The 26,842-nt window shown below is 40.7% G+C and overlaps 2 protein-coding genes across 4 annotated transcripts in view; both read right to left on the bottom strand.

The window, feature by feature from the left end:
* Positions 1 to 9,658, bottom strand: part of arhgap4b (Rho GTPase activating protein 4b) — a 54,110-nt gene extending 44,452 nt beyond the window's left edge. For 2 of the 3 annotated variants that reach the window (XM_047369603.1, XM_047369609.1), the window contains exon 1: positions 9,410 to 9,655. The gene's annotated coding sequence lies outside the window, so the exon portion shown is untranslated. Of the gene's footprint in view, positions 1 to 9,409 lie in introns of all 3 variants that reach the window. The other variant, XM_047369617.1, reaches the window with a different exon arrangement.
* A 2,707-nt stretch (positions 9,659 to 12,365) lies between these two features.
* On the bottom strand, positions 12,366 to 16,881 carry zgc:103759 (U8 snoRNA-decapping enzyme). The gene is made up of 5 exons (XM_047372142.1): positions 16,742 to 16,881; positions 16,490 to 16,621; positions 16,258 to 16,298; positions 12,919 to 13,168; positions 12,366 to 12,842 (listed from the first exon to the last, which is right to left on the bottom strand). The coding sequence occupies exons 2-5, from the start codon at positions 16,619 to 16,621 to the stop codon at positions 12,597 to 12,599; spliced, it is 669 nt and encodes a 222-aa protein (XP_047228098.1). The 5' UTR covers positions 16,742 to 16,881; the 3' UTR covers positions 12,366 to 12,596.
* Positions 16,882 to 26,842: the final 9,961 nt, after the last annotated feature.

Below are 26,842 nucleotides of genomic sequence, written 5' to 3'. Positions count from 1 at the left end.
ATCTGTTAACACCTGAATCTAAACACCTGTGTGTCTGAGTGTGAGTGCACATGTGTATACAAGGTCTCTCCATACAAATATGCAATAGTGAGTTTGAGGAGACACAAACCTGGCCCCTAGACCCGGGACAGATACAGAAGAGATCTGAGCCATGGACATCTAAACATCCCCCAGAGCACAGGAACTCCAGGAGAACCATCGCCGGGACTACCGCAAACTCCCTCAGAAAAGAGCAGGGGAGAGTCTCAGGGGAACCACCCAGCAGCCACAGTGGAGAAGCCCCAGGGAGCTGCAGCGACGAGTCCACAGGCCCCGCCAGCAGCCGTCTACGCCCGAGGAGATCCAGCCCAATTTACAACCACGCCGACCCAACATAAAGACAAATAACAATGGACATCGTACACTCACTCACACTCCCCATACATACTCTATACTCCCAGGTCTAGGTGCCGATACCCCATAGGTGCAACCAGCCCCCGGACCCAGGAGGTGGTCCCCTTCCCTCCGAAGGTGGAGACAGGCAGGCCGCCTGTGCTGTCTCTTTCAATCCTACGGAGGCCCTTCACAACCCGTTCCCCCCACCAGGTCAAATACTTTTTCACTCCACCCATTTTTGTAGTTTGATAGCAGAGATAAAATTATCTAGCGGCAAACATAATGCTAAACTGTTAATGTAATAATACTATTCAAAACACACAGTACGGATATGTCCTGAAGGGGCTAAAAGCAGCACACAGCGCTAACAGAAGCAGAAAATACGATGCTACTGCTATCAAAACAATGGCCAGGACGTGACATTAACACACAATAAATTCATGTCTAAAATAAAGTTTGTTGCCATTTTAGCGTTATTTGCAGCTTCCTGTTTTGCTGTGTCCATTGTTTCCACAGACAGAAGGAACTGACCCCTTAATCAGATAAAGTCTTTTAGCATATCCTTGATACTGGCAGAGGTTGCTGAAGGCACTCGTCCTTGAAGTGCTTCACGCAGACGAGGTTTTTCACCAATGATGTGGATACATTCCATGAAAAATAAAATTTAACTAGGCACTTCGAAGAGGTTCTGATGCTGGGGGCGGTGTAATAAATTGTAGGTTAATACACCCAACAACCGTACATTTAGACTTATCCACTTGCAGCTTCGGAATACTTGAGCTTGGACTACAAAATCGGAGCGGGAAATAAAAATGGTATTCGCGGATACGCGAATTGATCAGCCGGAAGTTCATGACCTTGTTTAGCAGTTCTGCAGCAAATACTGTGATGCTCAGAAAACATAATATAGAATCAAGAAAACTGAACAGATTGAAAAATATGACCCAAACAGAATACAAAGATATCTACAGAGCACCTGGAGAGACTCAATTAAACTTTTCTGCACTCCTACAGACCCCAAGTACACAAAAAAATGTATTTAGGGATAAAAAAGTGGATTTTGCATGATATGTCCCGGTTAAGAAAGTTTTGCCTGTCATAGCATCTGATTTCATTTTAATTATTTAATTAATCTCTTTAGTCAGGTGTTTTTCCCCAGGCCTTAAAAAACGGACTCATTAAACCACAGTCGAAAAAAACAAACATCTGGTTAATCTGGACAAGTTGCTACTGCGAAATAACAGGCCTTGGAAAACATTTGCGTTTCAACAATTAAATACCATCTTAACACTGACCAGCTGCTTTGAAGTTTTCCAGTCAGGTTTCTGTGTAATAATCATAGCTAAACCAAACCTATTGTTGCACAGCATGTGACAAGCTGGTAGAGACATAACCAAGAAGTTTGAGTGTAAATTCTTATGTAACAATTCTTTTTTGAAAGCTTTCATTTAATGACTGTAGCAAAGACTGAGCTGCATTCAGACGTTGTTGGAATCCAGCCGGTTAGGTTCCAGCATCTTTGAAGACTTTTAGATTCCAATCGGGAGATCTGCTGCCATTAGTCTTGTGTGCAAAATTAATGACTTGAATTCCTTAAAGGTTTTGTTATTTTAAAAGACTAACGGATCTGATCGTACGTTCCTTTCAAACTTAACACATAAGCAGGGACAGAAATACACACCCTTGAAAGCAAACAGATACAGAGACATTTCACTTCTACCGTCTAGTGTTTAAGCACTCTGTGATGGGTGCCTAAACGTACTGCTTTCACTGACAGACAGGTTCTAAAAGCAGTCATTTTGTTTTGGACCACTGTGCCATCTCCTACAACAAACAGTTTTAAAATTTGTCTGCTTTAAGCTGAGGGAGACATACATAAAGGAAGTGAAAAACTAAGATGAAGATGGCCTCAAGCATCAGCCACACCTCACACCGCTAACATAAGTGAAGTCGACCACTCATTCTTTAAGTGCTCCATGAACTGTACTCTCATTTCCTTTTCCAGGGCAGTGCGGTGGATGTGAATCAGACGTGTTTCAGCAACGGTTTCAGACGGAAGCATAAACTAAATGCAGAAGCGGCGCAAACACACACAAAAGAGATTTCTGCGAATGAGACACCTGAGACCACCAAAGTCTGCAGAGGGGTTTCGTCAGCGTGCGACCCTAATCTGCGAAGAACAAAGCGGATGTGAATGATCTTAGAAAGAAACAGGAGGGGGTTGTAGAAGAGAAAGATCAGGAGAAAAGAAGCAGCTCGAAGCTAAATGGCCAGTAAGGACAGAGAAATTGGGGTTATTGGAGAACAACGTTTTATGCTTGAGGTCATGGTTAATGAAAGAAGGACTGTGATACACACAGTGAATATGAAATAAACTGATGACAAGAGAGGAGATGGTGCATCATGAACAGTAATAGCTCTTTATTTCCATGGAATTTTCTACCAATTTCTTTAGAGGAAGAAAACATGAATACTAAGAATGAGAAACACAAACGGCACATTGTGTTAGATGTTATGTCCTGATATTGTGAGGGGATTTCCTGATACTGCTGAGAGCAAACAACCTTCTGCTTTGCGGACCACTTACTCTGATTTTATGCTATGGCATTTTTGCAGAAAATGTTACAAATATATTTTGTTATTCCAGCTCTGTTTTCTCTCAAAAACAGCCTTCTGTGAGAAGAAAATCCTCCCTGAGCCATGCAAATGTCAGATGAAGCCAAACTAAGGCTGTGCAAAATAAAAGAATGGGGAAAAAAATTATTCCGGCCAGATGATCTAATTTCCTAAAAGCGACACTTTTGGGAAAACTAAGGTTATTCGCCTGCTGAAGAAAAGACACGTGCAGGTGCTTATGTAGCGTCTTGGTGACAGGGCCGAGGTTACAGGCGAGCACTGAAATATGAATGAAGATGTCGAACTGCGCTGTCAGCCACACTTTAGCTGTGTATTCATTAACTCAGGTACAGACACACAGATTGTCGCTCCGATGGATGGATTTAAGTGGAAGTGGTTCTTGTAAGTTCAGGCACAGCTTAAACAAGGCAAGCTTATTGTAATTAAAGCTGATGGAGGAATCAATTAGATACAGCCTTGAAAAAATATAAACATTCTTTGAACTTTTTCACATTTTGTCCAATTACAACCACAAATTTCAATGCACACTACCGGTCAAAGGGTTTAGAAAAACTTTCTCACTTAATATTTTCATGAATATTTACATTGTAGATTTTCACCAAATGCATCCAAACTATGAATGAACACACATAGAATTATGTAGTAAGCAAAAAGTGTGAAATAACTTTCAGATTCTTAAAAATAGCCACCCTTTGCTCTGATTACTGCTTTGCTCTCTTGGCATTCTCTCCATGAGCTTCATGAGGCGGTCATGCGAAATCTTGAAAGAACTTCCCAGAGGTTCATTGAGAGACGGCCAGAGGTTAATATTTCAGTCATCACAGCAAAGGGCGGCTACTTTAAGGAATCCAAAATATAAAACATATTTAAAGTTATTTTGCTACATAACTCCATATGTGTTAATTCACAGTTTTGATGCATTCAGTGAGAATCTACATACAATGTAAATAGTCATAAACATAAAGAAAACCATTCAATGAGAAAGGGGTTCTAAAACATTTGACCGGTAGTGTGTTTTATTTTCAGTTTATGTCATTAACCAACACACACTAGTGCATAATTATTAAATGAAGTAAACAGATAAGTGATTTACAATTTTCAGCTCTAGCTGTGTCTTTAGGATCGTCTTGTGGGAAGGTAAACCTCCATCCAGTCTGCAGTTTTTTGCAGCCTGTCACAATAGTTCTTCCAGAATTATCCTGTATTCAGCTCCATCTGTCTTTCAATCAACTTTGACCAGTCTTCCTGTCCTACTGGTGAAAAGCATTCCCACACTTGATGGTTGTCAGTTCAACAGTTGGTGAAGAAGTTGAAATAAAATATGGGTTTTCTTTTAGAATCTTTAGATTTTTTTCTCTTTTAAAGCTAAAAAGAGACTGGTTGATGTCACACTTTATACATGCATGCATCTCTTAAATGTCTTCATTCACTGGATGCTGTTATTCACGGAGCTTTAAGATTTATAACAGGTTGTCCGCACAGGTTGGGTGGACAGCCTTAGCCCAAGCCACCCGTAGAGTCCATCATTTGCATACTATGATTTATAAGGCCAATCTCAGAGTGCTACCTTATTCATGGGCCAACATTAATGGAAAAATTACTGGAGGATATTATCTTTCATTGTTGAGAACTTACTTTTACTTTCCGTGCGTAAAGTCCGAACTAAGCTCAGTAGGAAAGATTTCAATTTTCTACTCTGTATGGAACCAGTTACAGAAAAACTTGACCTTAAAAGAGCTGCTGTTATTAAAAGCTACTAAATGTTGTTCTTAAAGATCTGGAGATCATTTTCTGTAAATGTTTTAATTGAAGGATGTTTTATTATTCTGTTTATGATGGTGTTAATGTTTTTCCTTTATTTATTTACATGTTTTGTTGTGAATGTCATGTAACTTTGTGGGCTGGTACCAGGTCTTGGCCAGGATTGTCTTGTGAAAGAGAGTCTTGATTCTTCTGAAGACAACTGATTACACTTACACCTATAAATACTGATCAACTATTGCCATTTGCTATATTCATACATTTGAAGCAAAGCAAAATTTAAATGCATTTCTTGGTTTCCTTGTTTTTCCAAATTAGCATAAAAATCACTTAAAACTAAACCAGACTGTTGAACTGGATCATAATCGGAGTCCGTTCTATTCAACTGCAAAGGATTATAAACTAATTATTAAGGCCGGGTTGACATAGACTGCCTGAATTTAACCTTAATCACTTTTTATATAACATATTTTGCTTTTATTTTGCACATAAAGTGTAGATAAAATGAAAAGAAAAAAACGATAACTTTTGTCAGTTCAGCTACAAAATAGACTTTATTGGAGAATCTATTAAAGTTTAGACATTAGTAACCATTAGTAACTACAAGGGAAAGACAGATGCGGTCAGACTGGAGTCAAAAATGGATTTCAGTGTTTGCAGATGACAATGTTTTATATTTGTTTTATATATGAGAACAGAAAAAATAGTTGGAGTGTGGAGAGGTGGAGGTTTGCCCTGGAGAAAGAAAGTCAGTAGAACCAAGTAATGAGAGGGATGCATGTGTTGCTGCAAAGAGTGAAGGTACTTAAGGTGGTTTCCCCCAAACCAACATTCGTTGCACAAGAAAGGTGAAGAAGAGAGTGCAGCCAGGAGGCAGTGGATGGACAAAGGTGTCACAGGTGTATTGTGCCAGGCTGAAAGGAAGATTTACAAGATGCAAAAGTTGTTTCCTGTTTGGAGACATACCTTTAAGTCAAAAATCAAGCCGGCAATATCCTGCACACGTGTGAGCATTCAAACATCAAGTCAGCAGGGAATGGAACTAAAGGGTCGGGATAGTAAAGAAGAATGTTGGACCGTTCTAAACACATTGATGCAGTGTGACACCATATCAGTATTGCTTTATATTCTAGCATAACTGATGAATGATCTGTTCTGTCTCAGCGCACTTCAGTGCTACCCGTCCAATATGTCAATGGTAAGGGATGATGTGCATGACGTCCTGGTCTACCCACGTCCTGCTATGTTTTCACCTTAAATCTCCCATTCGACTGGTTTAACTGCCTGTCTGTCATGATGACCCACACCATTGAGCTGGGAAGCTGGCTAATCCTTACTAAAACCAGCCGAATTTATGGTGACTACCTCACTTAGTGGCTCAGTGGAGTATCGGCATCGGGTTAACCCACAGAGACAGCTTTAAGTGTTTTGTGGAAGAGGTTAAAGTTAGAGAGATATGGCTGAGGTGGTTTGGACACGTACAGAAGATTCATGGATGTAATGACAAAAGATATACAGAGAGTTGGTGTGACACAAGAGGATGTCCGTTAACTTGATAAGATAAAGACAAATGATTCACTACAGAGACCGATAAAAGGAGAAGAACAAAGAAAAAGAATCACTAGACCAGAAGAAGATGATCCTTTAAAATGTTTTCTACTGTTGAGAGGGATATGGGTTACTTCTTTGTAAAAAAGGTTAGAACCTTTCATTAGGATTAAATCATGCAAAACAAATTGCAAAAACATTATTCCCACAACTAGAAGCTTTCCAACCATTTATTGGCTAATGGACTGCAAATCTTAAAGGACCTCAAAATGTTCACCAGACCGTCCTTCAATAGGTTGCACCCCCCTGAAACTGGCTCCAGCGACAAGATTCATTGGCACCATGCTTAAGTTCACCTTGTATTAATGTGTAAAGACACCAATATACTGTATGCAGCATTTTCCTCTGCGAACAGTAAACCCTATCATCTTATGCCACTACAGTAGAGAATTATTGTGTTCCTTCACGCTTTCAGCAACAGCTTAATCCTCTCTGCTAAAACACACACTGCGGGGAAGACTAGTTTCAGTATAGCACATAATGCAGCACATGAGATACATTTAGGAGACTTAAGTACAATACATATTGTAAAACATTATATATTTGCAAAGATGTTAGAATTTTTTCTACATCATACTCAAGGCATAAACGGTTTCTTATATTCGGACTTGCTACCCGTCTGCAGAAGCCCAAGTTGATGCCAAATGACTCAGAAAGATTCCCAGTGTTGTCATGCCATTCTTGATTTTTATTGAAGAGGATCGTTTATGGGTTATGTTTTTGAAATGCATGCCTGATGGTATCAGTAGAAGGCAAACATGGGGAAAAAAAACCCTGAAATGAAACAGAGGGTCAGTGTGACAGGGTCGGCTGGCTCACTGGACCCATCCGTCCTTAAGACACTGCTCAAAGCTCAGATTCTTCTTCAACACCGAAACGCTCCCAAAGAAAACTGAAATATAGAACTTGATAATATCTAGGTCCACCGTCAGTTTTTGACCTTATTTATACAGTGCAGAAGGATGAGTCAGTATGTCTCAGACCTGTGATGCACACACTGTAGTACATAGTTATCAATACTACAAATATGTTGTTTTTGTGCAGCTTTAGAGTTACTTGCCTTCAGTCCCCTTTAGTCTGACACCCCTAAATGAAACCCGGTGTAATAAACTACCTTCAGAAGTCACCTATCATCTGAACAGAGTCCACCCGTGTGTCATTTAACCTCTATATAAATCCACCTCCTCTGTAAAGGCCTTAGAGGTTTGTTAGATAACATTAGTGAACAAACATCATCAGGAAGACGGAGGAGAACAGGTCAGAGAGAAAGTTATAGAGAAGTTCAAAATAGGGTTAGGTTAGAAAACAACATCCCAAGTTTTAAACATTTCACAGAACACTATTCAATCAATCATCTGAAAATGGAAACATTATGACACCACTGGAAACCTAGCATGACATGACTGTCCACCTATACTTATAAGCGTCCTAGGAGGGCATTATTCAGGGGCCCATGGTTACTCTGGAGGAGTTACAGATATCAACAGCTCAGGCAGCATATCACTGAATACATCATCCACATGGTAAAACACAGTAGAGGCAGCGATATGCTGTGGGGATGTTTTTTTTATATTATTTATCAGGAACAGGGAAGCTGGTCAGAGTTTGTGGGAAGATGGATGGAGCCAAAAAATAAGCTAATCTAGAAAGAAAACCTGTTGGAAATTGGGGCGGAGGTTCCCCTTCCAACAGTATATCAACCCAAAACATACAGCCAGAAATACAATCGAATAGTTAAGATTAAACCATAAAGATGTGTTGGAATGGGCCACTTAAGTGGTGAAACTCAACAACTGATGTTCTCCGATGCTTTCAATCCAATCTGACTGAGCTTCAACTTTTCGCAAAGTAGAATGAGCAAAGATGTCAATCATTAGATGTGCAAAGCTGGTAGAGAGATTTACCAAAACATTTGCAAGTGTAACCACAGCGAAAGGTGGTTCTGCAAAGTATTGACCAGTGAGGTGGTGAATCAAAAGTACACTTTCCATTATTGTTTAAATTTACCGTGTAAAATTTTTTTTCCGACCCCACCATTATGCTCTACTTCGTCTTGGTTCATCACATAAAATTCCAATAAAACACATTTAAGTTTGTTGTAAGTTGACAAAATGCGAAACATTAACCTACTGATGACTGTTCACTGAATGGTAAAAAGTATTTTGCAACTACTGATCCAAATTTGGGAACAAATAAAGTGAAACATTTTGAGTTTCCGTTATGTCACAGAAGCCACTATAAAAGCTTGCAGGCTAACCGCCACATGAAGGAAGTGGGGCAGCTCCGAATGAGTAACACATGATGCACTTCATGTCAGTGCAGAAAAGAGGCACATGCAGCACACAAATGTGGCTCACAGAAAAGAGAGCTGGACACAGAGGACAGGACAGTGATAGCCTGCAACCTTTATACATTGCTGCTGTTTCAGATCAGGGATTTAAATCCTAATAAGGAGCATTTGTATGGAAATCAGTGTGCACCATGGCCTGACTAAATCAGGAACTCCTTTTTGATTGAACTCACTCAGAATAGTAAAAAAAAAAAAAAATAGCTTTAATGTTGCAGTTTTTCTCCCTATGTCACAGTTGCACTGTTGCACAGGCAAGGCAGCTTTGCTGTGTGCATTGCTTATCTGCATCTTTTGATTGCACTAAGTGTTGCTAGTGAAGACGGGGATTTAATAGGGAATTAAGGCTCAGCAGAAATAACAGCAGCAGTGATGAGTTATATTTCCAGTTTGTCGTAAATAAGACCATATGGTTAAGGTGCTGTGGAAGGGCTCCACACAATGGCCACAGAAACACCTCAGGATAATTACACAACCACATAAACACACAGTCTGAAAATGGTGCACACATATTACATAACTGATCTTCTACCAGTTAGTAAAAAAGTAAATATTGGGTAAGACTTTACTATAAATAAATATCTCTATCTCACTCTGTGGAGCACACACACACACACACACACACACACACATAGACTCACAGGTTGCTATATTCAAGAGCAGCATGACAGCTATACGTACCTTACTTTGTGGTCCTCCTATGCCTCTTTCTATCTGTTTCTCTGCTCTTCTCTTCTCATCCCTCGTTTCTTGTGTATCACGCAGACTCACACACACACACACACACACTGGCAGGCGTGCTCAGAGTGGAGCGTGTTTGATTCTGACAGATTTCTCCCAGCTCAGTACTCTTCTCTCTCATTTCTAAGACACACACACACACACACACGCTCTCACACACAAACAGCCCTCCCCCTCCGTCTTTCAAAATATGCCAGATAGCCTCTCCACTCACGCCAGAGCAGCGTCTCTCCTCCCACCCACTCCCCCTGTCGTAACGCAGCAGTGAGAAAGCCCATCCCAAGCCACGCCCCCATCCCACTCTCTCCTCTCCTCTCCTCTGGGCGGCTATAAATACCGCTGCTGCTATGAATACACCATCTTTTTCCCTCAGCATCTCCCACTCTCCCTCTGCTCCTTCCATCTATCCATCCATCCATCCATCGCGCGCCTGCGCTACCCTCCCCTCCATCCCTGCTTCTGTTCTGCTCTGAACCTGCTTCTGATGACCTTGTGTTATCGTGCGACACCATCACATGACAGCATGCTTTCTCATCACACATTGGCGTGCAAGATACAGGTTACAGCAAGCTCAGTGGAAGGAGAAAAAAAGACCAACGTCTTACATGAAAACAACCACAGACGTGGTGTTTCGAGCTTTCCGTCTCCTAGGCTTCCTGTCTGTTACAGCGGATGTGTTCCTTTTTTTCCCCATCTACTGACGGCTGTGAAAAACACACTCGGACTGAGAGATGTGCATCGATAGCAGATCGCACTCGTCACCTCACAAATATCACAATTTCTTGCTTAATTGATAGTCCAATCTGTGCATATGATTAATATGTCCACCTGACCTTGTGCAAGGCAATAAGTCTTAATGGGATCTATTATGTTGTAAACATTTGACCCAATCTGCCCTGCAGAAACTGCTTTTATGTGTTCTGCCTGCCTGCCCGTGTTGCTGCTGGTTTGCCTAGTAATACAAGAATGTGGAGGAAGATCCATCTGCAAAAAACATCAACAATGAGTGGACAGAAGGTGCACTTTCAGTCCAATAATTATCTTAAAGGTTTGGCAGCATCCTGTCTTCTGCTTCTGCTTTCTGCCAGCGAGATTGTCAGAGAATGAGGTTAACCAACATCTGGTATGAGCAGGTTACTTGCACCCAGGGTGCACTTAAACAGAATCAAATCTTCGCCTGCTGGCTGTATAGTATGTCACAGACATAATTAATCCTAGGATTCAAGCTGTGCTGCGGTGCAATAAGTTCATTTGTGAAACACGATAGTAGCACATAGACAAAGACTTCTACATGACTGTAGAAGACAAACATTTCTGCTGAATCGTGCCCCTTTGGTCCTGGCAGATATAGAAAACCACAAAGCTGCCTGTGTAGAATCATATAGGGTAGCACGGCCTTGCATCTTCTTTGTTCGTCTTTCCGTTAGTCATATTTGGTTGTTTGTGTTTATGTTAGAGTTTGAACTTGCAGCTGCAGAATCATCATCCAATTTATAATCTGTCGCCAGGCAAAAGTATTCCCAGCCTTGGACTTTTTCACATTTTATCACATTTAAACTACAAACTTTAATGTATTTTATTAGAATTTTAGGAAACACAGCAAAATGAAGGCATACAATAGCTTTGAATCTCTACCAGCTTTTAACAAACAGGGACTGATATTTCTGGCCAGTATTTCTTTCCACAGCCAGATTGGATGGAAAGCATCTGTAGACATCAATTGTATTGTCTGGGCACTGATTCTCATTTGGATTTTGGAATGGACAATGAACGGGCCTTTCTTGTTTTAGGCCAAAATGTTCGGTTTGGGTCTGATCGGGCCAGAGCATCTTGTTCCACATTTTTACTGTGTCCTCTACAATTATTATGGAAAATTGCAAAAAAAGACTTATTTTTGGTTTCATTTACCAATGGATTTGTTGTTGCCACTCCTCCATAAGCAGCCATATTTGTAGAGCGCATAACAAACAGTTGTCTTATCCACTAAATCCCCCACATGAGCAGTGGATTTCTGCAGCTCTTCCAGAGTTACCATGGGCCACTTGACCTATTCACTGATTAATGCTCTCTCATCAGTTTAGACGGAGGGTCATGTCTTAGTAGTGTTGAAGTTGTGCCATTCTCTTTCCATTTCCAAGTGAGGGATTAAACTGTGAGGTTTTTAAAGCTAATAACACTCGAGTAGAAATAAAAAGCAATCTTTCAAAGAATTATTCTATTGAGTGTAAAAAAGTATGCAGGAAAAAGAATCCAGTACTGAGTAACTGTTTGGTCACGTATAAGTACATATATTTTTTAGAAATTCTGTAATCAGACAACATAAACATAAGAAAATTCAAGTATTTTCAAATGATATATATAAAAATTACTATTTTTACCACATACAGTGAATGATTGTGTCTGAGGCATGTTTGGTTAAAATGTGCTTGTTCTTTAGTGAGTTTAAACAGAGGTTGATGGAGTAGCTAAAGGATGCATTTAAGGTTTGCATTGGTGGTGCAGTTGGTAGCACTGTTCCCTTCCATCAAGAAGGTCCTAGGTTCAAATCCCCGACTGGGATCTTTATGCACACAGCGTGCATGTTCTCACTGTGCCTGCATAGGTTCTCCCCAGCTACTTTGGTTTGTGTTAATTTGTCTGTCTGAATTGTCCTTGTGAGTCTCTAATGGCATGCATCACATCTGTGTTGCCCTGTGATGGACAGGCAACCTGTCCAGGATATACCCTGCCTCTCGCCCACTACTTACATCTCTAACCTTAGGTCTTCACAAGGGGGCTATATTTCAGATTTTTATTTAGAAAAACGTGAAAACACTGACTACCTTTACTTCAACTTCACAGTTATGTTCTACTTTGTCTTGGTCTATCACAAAAAATCCCAATAAAGACAATAAGGTTTGTGGTTGCAACATGACACAATCTGGAAAAGTTCACAGGGTAGCAGAACTATTATTAGGAACCAGATAGTGAATTTATTTCCATTACTGGTAAAGGCATTGATGAGCTGTTGATTAAAAACGAATGCACAGAAAACCAATTATGAGTTGTCTGTGGAAACAATTGCAAGTTTCAGGGTCAAACTGTTCTGAGGAGAGTTCATGTCAGGACGTGCAGGCGCAGATGCGTTTTACAGTTGCTTCCTCGGCTTCTCTGTCAGTTCCAGGGCCACCCGCAGTTCCTGCGCAACCTGAGCGTTCATCCTCTGAGAGCTCCTGAGAGCTATCCGCAGCTCCCCAGGGGACACCAGGTGGAGACGCAACAGAGAGTCGACCAGCTGGGAGCGAGCGTTGCCTATGAAAGAGTGCGACAGAAAACAGGAGAAGCCTGTGTGGGATTTAGTGCTGTATAGAGGGACTCGGACCATTCCCAGCACCTGGAGGGAGAGAGAAGAGGTGATGCAGAGCTGAGCGTGAGATCCTGCAAATTACTCCCAATTCATCACTCATTACCTCAAGACCGTGATCTGCTGCAGTTGATGCGGCTGCTTTCTCTATCTCTCGAATCTGCTCCTCCTCGATCTTCTTCACGTAGAAGTGAAGGATGAGGGGGGAGGAGGAGGAAGAGGAGGTGGGTGGATGAGAAGGGGCAAAGCAAGACTCCACGTAATCTTCTACGGAAACTGGCACGGCCACGCCCAGCTCCTCCAACAGTTCCCTGGTAAGCCCCTCTTCCAGGGTCTCCTCCAAGGGGTCAACAAGACTAACGTGTCAAAAAACAGTACTTTTTCAAAAAGATAATAATAATCCAAGATTTTCAAGAGACGCCACAGTACACAAGACTGCGACTGAATGATTCTTAAACCGTAAAGCCTAAAAAGAGGTTACTCCTACTCACATGTTCATTCAAATACAATTGTTCCATAGGTTACAAAGTAGAAAAAAATGGAATAAAACAACATTTTGTAGCAAAAAAAGCAAATACAGCACAAATTTCTAAAGGAGGTTAAGTTTGAACTGGGTACATCATCAGCCATAATTTGTTGCAACTTTGCTGCCAGAGAATAAGAGTTTCACTCTCTGGGGATTCAACCAGCAAAAGCAGCCTCCTTGTATTTTAATTTGAAATTGAATGTCTTAATCTGAAGACTTTTGCCGTCTACTGTGGAGATTTCAACCCAGGACCTTGTTGTCGAGTGCTGACAGCTGCTTTCCCCATGCGGCCCCCAGAATGTTCACTGATAACTACAGCTGTGCATTATCAGCATAATAATTAAACACTTTAAAAAATCTCCTTAAAGGGGGCATGTAAAAAGACATCTGGTCCAAGTATAGTGCCCTAAAGTACCCCACACGCCTGAGGTGCCTAAGAGGAAACTTAAAAATCTTTTGGGTATGCAGTTAAAAGAAAAGGAAGTATACAAGAATACAAATGTCTTTAAAATCATTACTATTTGCGTTGAACAGTTTGAAATGTAACGTTAATTAATTTCCGGTTTCCCTCGGAGCACCAACATCAACTAAAACCATTTTCATAGGGAAATAAATACCCTCAAATCTATGTAATTAAACAAATAATGCAGAAAGTCTAAACAAGTGTTTTCATTTATTACAACTTCTGCAGGAGTTTTGAGATTTTCAGTTTTCTCTGCGGTTTCAAAGCTTCTTGGAAGCTGTAACAGAAAACATCGTTCTTCACAGTGGAGAAATTAAAATCCCTGCAAACCGATTGATAGCTTCCAAACAGGTAAAGCCTTATATTCCAATAAAGTTCATTGTGTCTGTCTACAATATAGTGTTTAGGTTCTTTTCTTATTAGACACACAATTTTTTGTCCCTGACAACGTACCTGCCATATTTCAGCGGAAAACCTCCTTCTTCATCAGAGGTCTCACGTTGCAACGTGCCCAAATCAGCTGTTGCTGAAGCGTTAGTTCAAATTTGATTAGGATTTAGAGTACGTGTTGATGTCAAAAACTGTTCAATTTCTACTATTATAAGCAGTACTCCTGAAATGGTCAATCTGCTGTGGGTCTTTGTATAATCCACTAAAGAAGATGGATGCTCTCATGCTTCTTGCACCTGAGCAAGAAGTTATTTTTCAAAATTTGCTTTTTTGCAAGTCTGAGCTACTCGGTCAAAGCAAGAACAATAAAATAATTACAGATTAAAAGATAAGTGAGTAAAGCGTATGTAAGCGTTAGAAGAATATATGTCAGAGTAGATTTTCCTTGCTTTTGAATGGGTTTGGTTATAAACCAGGAAAGAAATTGCAATGTTTACCTTAACTAAAGATGCAAAGTTAAGTTAGGCTAAAAGGAAAGTGGATAATTGTAAATTAACTCGATAATAATTCCAACAATATTTTAGTGTTCTTTATTTCATGTTTTTATATTTATTATGTGGCAAGAAAATGAGATGCATAGCTAGTTTTGAACAACTTTTTGTTGATGTTATTTCTTTGTTTTGCACGTCGTTATTATTTTCTGATTTCTTGGTTTGTTACATAATGTCAACGTATTGGTGAGTGACGCACCAGCAATTCTGGCACAGACTCCTGTTATTCACAGATAAAAAGACACAAGTGATTCAGATTCAGCAGAATACTCATCTGTTTGATTAACAGTTGGTTAAAAAAAGGCTACAGCAACGTCTTGCACAAAGGGACTTCTCTTACATGTTTCCTTATCTTTTAAAGTTCATCTTTGCTACATCAGTATTCTAGAGACAATGTGTGACTGTTTGTGCTGTGCTGTGAAAGATTAATATCATTATTATGCGGGGCAACTTATAAAGAAAAAAGATGGATTAAGAAAAGCTACAGGGCCTTGCAAAAGTATTCATACACCTATACTTCCGCACATTTCATATTGAAATCTAAAAGGTTGCAATACCTTTATTTTCAAATTCCCCTGCTGCCCCAGGTTCATTCAGTGTAGAAACACTTTTCAATCCAATTACAGCTACAGATCTGTATTGAGAAATCTTTGTCAGCTCTGCACATCTACTCTGAAACTTTGTTAATTCCTCTTTGCAAAATAGCTTAACAGCAGGTCTTGTCCCAGATACTCAATTACATTTAGGTCAGGACTTTGACTGGGCCATCGTAATGTATTAGTCTGGTTTAATGTACAAATTTTATTGTAAACCTGGATGTGTGTTTAGGGGGGTTTTCCTTCTAGAAGTTGAACTTCGGCTCCTTTCTCAAGTCTTTTGCAGCTTCTAAGAGGTTTTCTTCCAGGTTTCCTATGCATTTAGCTCCATACACCCTTTTCTCAACTAAAACATAGCATGATGCTGCCACCGCCATGTTTAACCACAGGGATGCCACAAACAACGTTTTGCATGTAAGGCAAAAAGTTCAGTTTTGGCCTCATCTGACCAGAGCACTTTCTTCTATGTATTTGCTGTGTATATTTCATAACTTGTGGCAAGTTGCACACAGAACTTCCTAAGGTTTTTTTTCAACAGTGGGTTTCTTCTTACCACTCTTCCAGAAAAAACAAATGTGTGGTGTGTATGACTAATAATTGTCCAGAGAACAAATTCTCACAGCTTAGCTGTGAATCTCTGCAGCTGCTCCAGAGTTGTGGCATACGCTTTCCATTTTAAGATGATAGATTGACTCTTTCACATGTTGAGCTCAGAGGTTCTCACAAAACAGCAGGATTTATACTCAGATTAAATAACACAAAGGTGGACACACAATTTACTAAATATGTGACAGACTGCACTAAATTTTATTTAATGAGATTAAAAGAAAGGGAGCTGAATACACATATGCACTCCAACATTTATGAATACAAGGTAAGAGAATATGCTAAATTATGTATAGCAATAGGTAGAACTTACCCACCAGGGAAGCCCAGCAGACCGTCAAAGCGCATCTGCATCTGTTTGAGATGAAAGGGACCGTTAAAACACTCACAAGATGATGTGTCCACTCAGAGAGACACACAGATGTGGGGAGTTTTCACTTAAAACAAGGTGATGTTATTGTTCATAAAAATCTAAGGGACTCACACACAAGGCTGTTAAACAAAGCCCTATGGATGTGGAAAGTCACCACCTAAACTGTGCTCACCAGTACAATGTGCCTGATGGGAGTCCTGCCAAACAGCTGAGATGCTGTGTCAGAGTAGAGCATCACATGGCATGCATGCCTGGAGCTAGAGCATTCCAATGCTTCATCCCTTGACAGCTGTCCACTCGCCATCTACAAGCAGACCCACAAACAGAAACAAAATATAACATGTAGTCATGGTTCAGTGACTCCTCATCACCATTTTAAAGCCACATAATGAGTAATACATGAAAGAGCACTTGCTCCTTTTACCTATTTTCTCTTCTTTATACTGGGCCACAGGTCCTGAATGCAACCAACTGATTAGCCTGGAGAAACTTCTGTAATTAGAAGGAGTCATGGAAAGGAGGAAGCCTGAAGGAAGATCTTTTTCACATGATACTAAACAGTTTAGCGCCCTCTGTCTGTGTGGAGCAGATTTACAAATTCATGAAATTTTATTTAAGAAATTAATAGTTTTGCTTTTGTGTACTGTATTGTTGAAATACAGTACAGACCAAAAGTTTAGACACACCTTCTCATTCAAATAGTTTTCTTTATTTTCATGACTATGAATATTGTAGCTTCACACTGAAGGCATCAAAACTATGAATGAACACATGTGGAATTATATACTGAACAAAAAAGCATGAAACAACTGAAAATATGTCTTATATTCTAGGTTCTTCAAAGTAGCTACCTTTTGCTTTGATTACTGCTCTGCACACTCTTGGCATTCTGTTGATGAGCTTCAAGAGGTAGTCACCTGAAATGGTTTTCCAACAGTCTTGAAGGAGTTCCCAGAGATGCTTAGCACTTGTTGGCCATTTTGCCTTCACTCTGCGGTCCAGCTCAGCCCAAACCATCTTGATTGGGTTCAGGTCCGGTGACTGTGGAGGCCAGGTCATCTGGCGCAGCACCCCATCACTCTCCTTCTTGGTCAAATAGCCCTTACACAGCCTGGAGGTGTGTTGAAAAATAAATGATGGTCCAACTAAAGGCAAACCGGATGGAATAGCATGCCGCTGCAAGATGCTCTGGTAGCCATGCTGGTTCAGTATGCCTTCAATTTTGAATAAATCCCCAACAGTGTCACCAGCAAAGCAAACCCACACCATCACACCTCCTCCTCCATGCTTCACGGTGGGAACCAGGCATGTAGAGTCCATCCATTCATCTCTTCTGCGCCACACAAAGACACGGTGATTGGAACCAAAGATCTCAAACTTGGACTCATCAGACCAAAGCACAGATTTCCACTGGTCTAATGTCCATTCATTGTGTTCTTTAGCTCAAACAAGTCTCTTCTGCTTGTTGCCTGTCCTCAGCAGTGGTTTCCTAGCAGCTATTTTACCATGAAGGCCTGATTCACACAGTCTCCTCTTAACAGTTGTTCTAGAGATGTGTCTGCTGCTAGAACTCTGTGTGGCATTGACCTGTTCTCTAAACGGAGCTGCTGTTATCCTGCGATTTCTGAGGCTGGTGACTCGGATTAACTTATCGTCCGCAGCAGAGGTGACTCTTGGTCTTCCTTTCCTGGGGAGGTCCTCATGTGAGCCAGTTTCTTTGTAGCGCTTGATGGTTTTTGCGACTGCACTTGGGGACACTTTCAAAGTTTTCCCAATTGTTCGGACTGACTGACCTTCATTTCTTAAAGTAATGATGGCCACTCGTTTTTCTTTACTTAGCTGTTTTTTTCTTGCCATAATACAAATTCTAACAGTCTATTCAGTAGGACTATCAGCTGTGTACTGTATCCACCTCCTGCACAACACAACTGATGGTCCCAACCCCATTTATAAGGCTTGAAATCCCACTTATTAAACCTGACAGGGCACACCTGTGAAGTGAAAACCATTTCAGGTGACTATCTCTTGAAGCTCATCAACAGAATGCCAAGAGTGTGCAGAGCAGTAATTAAAGCAAAAGGGGGCTACTTTGAAGAACCTAGATGACAAGACATATTTTCAGTTGTTTCACACTTTTTTGTTCAGTATATAATTCCACATGTGTTAATTCATAGTTTTGATGCCTTCAGTGTGAAGCTACAATATTCATAGTCATGAAAATAAAGAAAACTCTTTGAATGAGAAGGTGTGTCCAAACGTTTGGTCTGTACTGTACATCACATATTTCATTGTGTAAATTATTTTCTTAATATATGTTGTGACTATGAATCTGAATATAGTATTTAATACTTAATATTAATATTTTAATATTTTATCAAATAATATTTCGGTCTGTTAAGGGTTGTCCTGTGAATACCAGCCCAATAAGGTGGTGGTATCAGGACAAAATTGAAAGTGATGAGCCAAGCTCTGACATTATTGAACAGCAAAAGCTCTGCAAACACATGGAATGAATTCACACAATTTCTATAAATACAAGAATTTATTAACAAAAATAAGTCAACTCAAAGTCAAACATATTTCAATCAACAAACTCTTTATTATGCTAAAACCATCCAACTAAACTACCAAGCAGAATTAAAGAATAATGAAGACTAATGGACTATATACAATATAAACAAGTTGATTAAAGATGATTGAAAACCATGACCAAAAGAGTGATGCAACATTACCATGCAACGTTTATGTTTGAGAACCAAGGATTATCTTGAAGAATCTGGAAGTGACGTTAAGTTAGTCTTGGAACCAACTTAGGCAATAATCAGCATACCTTTAGACAACCATTCACAATGCAAGATCAGATAAAATATTATTTATTAAAATAATGTTTTAAGAATGATCTGCTGAATAAAACCAACCTTCTGGGTGACTAATTCTCAACGGGGTCTCATTAGCTGCCTTTATTTATTAAAATAATTTTTAAAGAAATATTATTAAGGAAATGGTAAAATATTTAAGGAAATATTTTGGAAAAGAGCCAAATCTTTCTGGAGAAATGGGGCTTAATTGTGTTACTTAGTTATCAAGTCTAGCAAAATAATGTTTAGGAAAATATTTACTAACAACCTTTCTGGGTAGATGATCTTTAGCAGCAAGCACGTGTTCTTAGCTGTTAGCAGTTAAAGCTAAGAAAAGAAGCTGATAGCTTAGCACCAGAATCAAACACACACCTTTAAAATACCATTAATAAAAGGGTTAAAATGCGCGTTATGATCAATCTTCTGTGTTTAAAATCACCCCGTTTCCTGGCTGTGCCGGAAGTAGGTTAATGCAATTTATTTTGAAAGTTCCAGGAAAGTCTGTACTGGCCTTTCACGTTGTAACCATGGCTGTGGTCCCAACATATATCTTGATGAACTGTTCATACGAATGCACCTCAGACCTGTTGCCTGTTCACAAATGCTTACACACTCTACAGAGCTGATGTTTAGCACAGCTTATCATTTAAATTTGAGTTGACCTCATCACAGAAAGGCAGCAGATCATCACAGGGTGTGTCTGCTTTGCCGAACTGGGGACAATCAATGCAGTAAATGTTCAACCAGAGTTTGAGGCTGTTGAGGGAACCAGAACACTGCATGTTACATCCCAGTCCCCCAAAAAAAACTCATCCCAGGAGATTTCTGGCCTGTTACTCTGACATCTTACATTATGAAGACCTTTTAGAAGGGCTGATTCTTTATCTCCACAGAGCTGAGGTTCACCATGCCAAGGACAAACTGAAATTTCCTTAGCAGGCAAAGGTAGCTGAATGACAGAGAAACCCCAGCATCTGTTCATTCATCCATCCATCCATCCATCCATCAGCAGTTGTGGTTCACCACAGGGTAATGTCTTTTCACCCAAACACTTTGAATTATCAGATTAAGCCTGGACTGTGTAATGTGCAGAAATACACTGATAGTGTAAGCACTGGGTCAGGGTTCATCCGTAGAAGGGCCTTGGTTGAGGACTGTGTGGGAAGTAGTGTAGGACTACCTTCTGCAGCTGAACACCTAACAGATTAAAAACATTATGGTGGACATCTGACAGATCAAACCACATCAACAGCCAATGTCCATCATGGGGGTCAAAGAGGAGGTGGTCTAGATCGACAAATAGCCTGGCATGGTGCTGCGTTGTCAGCTGGACGCCAGTAAGAATGGATATACTCCTTAGAAAAGGACAGATCTAAGAAGACTGTGGCATTTCAGCATCTACAGTAAACTGATACTGATGTTTTGAGCTATGAAAGTTAGTATCCTCTTTAATGCTGTGGTCACTGGCATTTTCACACATAGGACAGGGCCTAGGGTGGCCCAGGGCCACACAGTGGTGGGGAGGAGCAAGAGCCCCTAACATTTTAAAGAAAACAGTTCTCTGTCAGCCATCAGCATGTCTAGTCAGTGAGGAGAGGATGCCCCCCAGTGTTCTGTAAACACTTGTGCTACAGAACTCATGAAACAGAGAGGACAAACCAAAAAACAATTTTTATCCTTTTTTGGCCCTTAGATTAAAGCTAGTGTGAAAAGCGCAATATGTAGACTGGAAAAACCTGGGCTGAATTATTGTACACTGATTCAAGATTCTATAAAACAGTTTGTGTTTTAGAGAATTTTGTCTTTTTTGTGAAAAAATTAGGTTTCTTAGTTGTTCACAAATACTGTTGAAATATTTAAAACCTTTTGTAGATTTGCTTATTATAACCGGTCTATTGTGATTGCGCATCAGGCATTCATTATCAGCCAATATAGGGAAAACCTGCATACAAACAGCAACCAGTACAGAAGAACTGTATGTAACTAGAAACACCATGAACCACAGTGACACCTACTGGATAGTCCAAGTAACTGTAGCAGCAGCAAGCAGTATGGACAAACATAATCACAGTTATGTAAGTCAGTCATTTTCTACCACTTATTTCATAGTGGGTCACAGGGGAGCTGGTGCTTATGTGCAGCAGTCTACAGGCAAGAAGCAGGGTACACCCTGGACAGGTCACCAGTCCATTGCAGGGAAACACACAAACAACCATGCACACACTCATTCATTCATAAACCTAAGGGCAATTTAGAGAGATCAATTAACCTAACCGGTATGTCTTTGGGTGGAAGCCAGAGTTCCCAGTGAGAACCCACACATGCATGGGGAAAACATGCAAACTCAATGCAGAAAGTCCCCCAGCCAGGAATTGAACCCAGGACCTTCTTGCTGCAAGGCAACAGTGCTACCAACTGCACCACCATGCAGCCTGTAAGAATTATGATTATTGATTAATTAATATTTATGAAGAATTATAATTTGAAATCATAATTTGAATTTTTTTTATTTCATAACCAAAAAATCATTACTTACAAATCGAAATCAGAGATGTCCTCTGGTGTTGTAATTATGGTTCAAGGCCCTTGATAATAATAGTAATAATTGATAACTATTACTAGATGTCACTGTTTAATCAACCACTTTACCGAAGGTGGGGGAAACTTTGACCTTATTCTGACAGACAAATCACTCTTGCTCAAAATAAAAACAAACGCTTTCTCTTTATCTACAGGGGTTGGACAATGAAACTGAAACACCTGGTTTTAGACCACAATAATTAATCAGTATGGTGTGGGGCCTTCTTTTGTGGCCAATATAGCGTCAATTCATCATGAGAATGACATATACAAGTCCTGCACAGTGATCAGAGGTATTTTAAGCCATTCTTCTTGCAGGATAGTGGCCAGGTCACTACGTGATACTGGTGGAGGAAAACGTTTCCTGACTCGCTCCTCCAAAACATCCCAAAGTGGCTCAATAATATTTTGATCTGGTGACTGTGCAGGCCATGGGAGATGTTCAACTTCACTTTCATGTTCATCAAACCAATCTTTCACCAGTCTTGCTGTGTGTATTGGTGCATTGTCATCCTGATACACGGCACCACCTTCAGGATACAATGTTTGAACCATTGGATGCACATGGTCCTCAAGAATGGTTCGGTAGTCCTTGGCAGTGATGCGCCCATCTAGCACAGGGCATGCAACAGTCTGGGTGGTACGCTTCTTTGGGGCTTCTCCACACCGTAACTCTCCCGGATGTGGGGAAAACAGTAAAGGTGGACTCATCAGAGAATAATACATGTTTCACATTGTCCACAGCCCAAGATTTGCGCTCCTTGCACCATTGAAACCGACGTTTGGCATTGGCACGAGTGACCAAAGGTTTGGCTATAGCAGCCCTGCCGTGTATATTGACCCTGTGGAGCTCCCGACGGACAGTTCTGGTGGAAACAGGAGAGTTGAGGTGCACATTTAATTCTGCCGTGATTTGGGTAACTGTGGTTTTATGTTTTTTGGATACAATCCGGGTTAGCACCTGAACATCCCTTTCAGACAGCTTCCTCTTGCGTCCACAGTTAATCCTGTTGGATGTGGTTCGTCCTTCTTGGTGGTATGCTGACATTACCCTGGATACTGTGGCTCTTGATACATCACAAAGACTCGCTGTCTTGGTCACAGATGCGCCAGCAAGACGTGCACCAACAATTTGTCCTCTTTTGAACTCTGGTATGTCACCCATAATATTGTGTGCATTTCAATATTTTGAGCAGAACTGTGCTCTTACCCTGCTAATTGAACCTTCACACTCTGCTCTTACTGGTGCAATATGCAATCAATGAAGACTGGCTGGTCCAATTTAGCCAAGAAACCTCCCACACTAAAATGACAGGTGTTTCAGTTTCATTGTCCAACCTCTGTACGTGAATATTTATTAAATCAACAGTCCTGATACACCTCGCTAATCTGATTCAATAATCTTCACCTAATCCAGCATGCAAAAGTTCTACACAGAAGGGGTAAAATAACTAACTAAACAAGATTAAACAGCACTGAGTGTGTATGAAAATCAAACCAGCAGTTATGGCAAAAACAAGAGAAAATATGGTACTGAGCAAAGCTATGGGAGCGGCCTCCACCAGGCTGCAGTCATAAAACCCCCAAAGTTGGAGCTCAGTGAAACACAAAGTGTCATAAAACGTTTAGGCGGCAACCAATGGAAAAACACGAATAGTGAAGACAATGGAATAGTGAGTATTCCACCATGAGGTCCTAGTAGTCCAACTTTAAGTTCCCCTGAGTCTGTGCTCAAGTGTTCAGACACAATGAGACACGCACAGCTTCAAAGCGCGGCGGCTTTCAGAGTCCAACAGCAATCCAAGTTTCAATAAGACATTGCATGCACATACAACTTAGGACACATTGGACTATAAGTGGTGATTCTAAATCGCTCTAAAATCCTACTCTATCCTGCCCAAGCTATTTCTAATATAAATAAAACAAAACGGGATTACTTGGTGTGGTCTTCTCTGGAGCAGAGGGAGAGAGGGGGGAGTTTGTGACGCGTCTGTAACAAACTCAAAGACGGCCGGCCTTCCTCCTTTGGCAGAAGGGAAAAAATGACGCACCGTCAGCAGCCGACTGGAACAAAAACAAAGAGGAAAATTTTGTCTCCTTGGAAAACCTCCGTGGGTTTTGCTTGGTTACGTGTTAAATCCACGCCTTCGATCGGTAAAGTAAAACTTGCAAGTCTTCCTATCCTTGCAAACTTAACTCGTTGAGTTTCTCATGAGTTTTGGCCAGTGGTGAGAATTAATAAAAACCCAACTGTGAGTTTCTTCTCCAGAAGGATGCGTGCCTCTGTTGCGTGGTAACCGCGTCTCAGTTTCCAGCGGGTGAAAAAGCAGTGGTGGGGCGCATCCTGTGTCTTTATATTGCCCACTGTGACATCAGAGCTGCAATGCCCCTTCCAATCAGCTGCAATTCCTGCTGGGAGTTGTGGTAGCAGACCATACTGGGGTATATAGTAGCAGATGACACTGGGAGGTATAGTAGCGATTAAATGGTTCAACAGTTATCAACATACCCCTTTTTAAGTTTTAGACCTTCAGGCAAAGCAAAGCTAAACAGAATCACTGTTAATGTACCGTTAATGTAAAAATAAAACTCACTAGGTCATTAGTTACAAAAAATAAAGATTACTGTTTCAACTTAACTGAAGAGCAGTCACTTTCATGAATGCAACTTCACAATATAACATGGGAACAAAACATGTTTTCAAAAGCCAAAATACAGCATCTGTCTTTACTGTTTACAGTATTTACTGTTTGGTTTAGAGACCCAGACTTGGTTCGGTACAAGTTGTCATCAAAATGCACTGGGCATTTGACAGGTGTGAATGTTTTATTCAAAGTCACTTGTCATTAGTCTTTTGTTTACACTGTATTGTGTCAAGTTGTGGTTGATTGAGTTGAGCTTGAATCTTTTCATGTTTGTTGGTTAGTGTTTTTTCATTTTCAGATTTGTCCATTTGTGGAGATATGTCCAGTTTATTTGGTGCTGCAGTGTGCTCTTGAGGCTGTGGCTCGTTCACAGGCAGGAGGTGTTGTCTGCTACGCCTGTATTCCTTTCCATCTGTCTCCACTATGTAAGAGCGAGGTTCAGCACATATCTTACGTACAACTCCAATCTTGTCATGTCCTTTTTGTGTTTGCAATCTCACCTCCTGGTTTTGTGTTAATGGACTGAGCGGCTTGCTGGACTTGTAGTGCTGTTTTTGAGATCTACGCTTTTTTGTGAGTTGGGTTTTGATAATAGTTGTTACCTTAGCTGCTGGTATTAACAGCTTCTTACACACAGGAAGAGTTGATTGTGTCCGCCTTGATAACAGTCTCTGTGCAGGTGAGCCAAGAATATTGTCTCGTGGTATGTTGCGTAGGTGCAATAGATTTAGGTAGAAATCAGTCCCATCTCTTTTTGATGTTTCAAGACATCTTTTAGCACTCCGAACAGCTATTTCACTGAGCGCATTTGACTGAGGAAGCTCAGGGCTACTTGTGACATGTTCAAACTCCCAGGATATAACAATATCACGAAAAGCCTGGCTCGTGAACTGGGTGGCATTGTCTGAGTACAGTTTCTGCGGTATTCCATGTACTGAATGTTTGTTGTGTCCACAATGTAAAGGTGTTTGCCTTTCTTGTAGACGAGAGTCAAGTTAAATTTCTGTAGTCTTAGCATCATGCGCTGCAGCCGTGCTGGGACTGTGTGAAAACGTTTCTTTTGGATTGTGACCAAAGGCTGGTGGTCGGTTTCAATCACTACTGGTTTTCCATAGATAGTCGTAGAACTTGTAACATGCAAACACTACTGCCAGCAACTCCTTTTCTATTTGAGTGTACCCCCTCCCCTCTCTGTTTAAGTTAGAGTCTGTGATGCACAGGTTTGTTGTCTTGGAGACATGCAGCTCCAAGACCATGCTGGGAAGCATCACATGTCAGAGTTACTGTCTTTTTTATGTCGGGGTACTGGAGTACAGGTAGGCTGGTGATGCATGCTTTGAGTTTGTTAAAAACATCTTACTGGTGTTCGGTCTAGCTCCATGCCACGTCTTTGTGGAGCAGCTCACGTAATGGTACTGACAGTTCACTCAAGTTTGGGATGAACTTCCCCAGATAATTAATCATTCCCAGAAAGTGTTAGAGGGAAGTCTTGTCTTCTGGCGATGGTATGTCATTAATCGCAGCAATTTTAGTTGAAACTACTTTAAGTCCTTTATCAGTGAAAATGTGTCCCACATAGCTCATCTCTTTTAGTCTGAACTTGCACTTTTTTGGATTCAGTCTGAGTTTTACTTGTCTGGCACGCTCCAACACTTTTTCCAGATTTTTGTCATACTCCTCAACTCCTTTTCCTCCCACTAGAATGTCTTCTACGATCACAGCACATGGATATCCTGCGAATATCTTGTTCCATGCTCTCTGGAAGACTTCTGAGGCAGTATTGATGCCAAAGGGCATTCTCAGGAATTTAAGTCTGCTGAAAGGTGTTGCGAACATTGTGAGAAGAGATGAGATTCAATCTAGTTTAATTTGCCAGAAAGAGCTCTTTGTGTCTAGAACAGAGAAGAACGTGGCTCCTGACATCTGAATTGCTACTTCCTCTACAGTGCATATGGGATGGTGAGGTCGCATAAGTGCCTTGTTTAAATCTCTCGGATCAATACAGATCCAAACATCATCAATATCTTTTTTGTGTGCTGCGACCATGTTGGATACCCATTCTGTGAGCTCCTCCACCGGTTCAATTACTCCTAGGACCTGCATTCTCTGAAGTTCCTTTTCTAATTTTTTTTGCACAGGAACAGGAAAGCACCTTGGAGGGTCGACAACTGGTGATATATTTGGGGTGAGTTTCATTGAATAGGTCACAGGTAAGTCTCCGACCTCATCTTTAAACAGATCTGCGTATTCATGAAACACTTACTGTGTTAACATTCCATCCTGATCAGTGTTGATATGGTAGACTTCCTTGCTAAAGTTTACCAGTTTCAGTCGTACACTGTCCTTTAATCCTTAAAATGGATTGCACATTTTGTTTTACTTGAAACTGCAGGTCAAATAATTGTCCAGCTAGCATGCACTTGAGAGTAGCTGTGCCTATGG

This window comes from Girardinichthys multiradiatus, chromosome 1 (genome assembly GCF_021462225.1).
Source record: "Girardinichthys multiradiatus isolate DD_20200921_A chromosome 1, DD_fGirMul_XY1, whole genome shotgun sequence".
NCBI lineage: Eukaryota > Metazoa > Chordata > Actinopteri > Cyprinodontiformes > Goodeidae > Girardinichthys > Girardinichthys multiradiatus.
The sequence above is the reverse complement of the archived record's forward strand: the minus strand, read 5'-3'. Positions and strand labels throughout refer to the sequence as shown.

Bases quoted from the DNA above. Each gene is read 5' to 3' on its own strand.
- zgc:103759 (XM_047372142.1), bottom strand. From the start codon at position 16,621: ATGGCGAGTGGACAGCTGTCAAGGGATGAAGCATTGGAATGCTCTAGC. The intron at 16,299-16,489 runs GTGAGCACAGTT...CATCTCAAACAG, and splicing joins CCATCAGGCACATTGTACTG to ATGCAGATGCGCTTTGACGG. The intron at 12,843-12,918 runs GTAATGAGTGAT...CTCTCCCTCCAG, and splicing joins CAGCAGATCACGGTCTTGAG to GTGCTGGGAATGGTCCGAGT.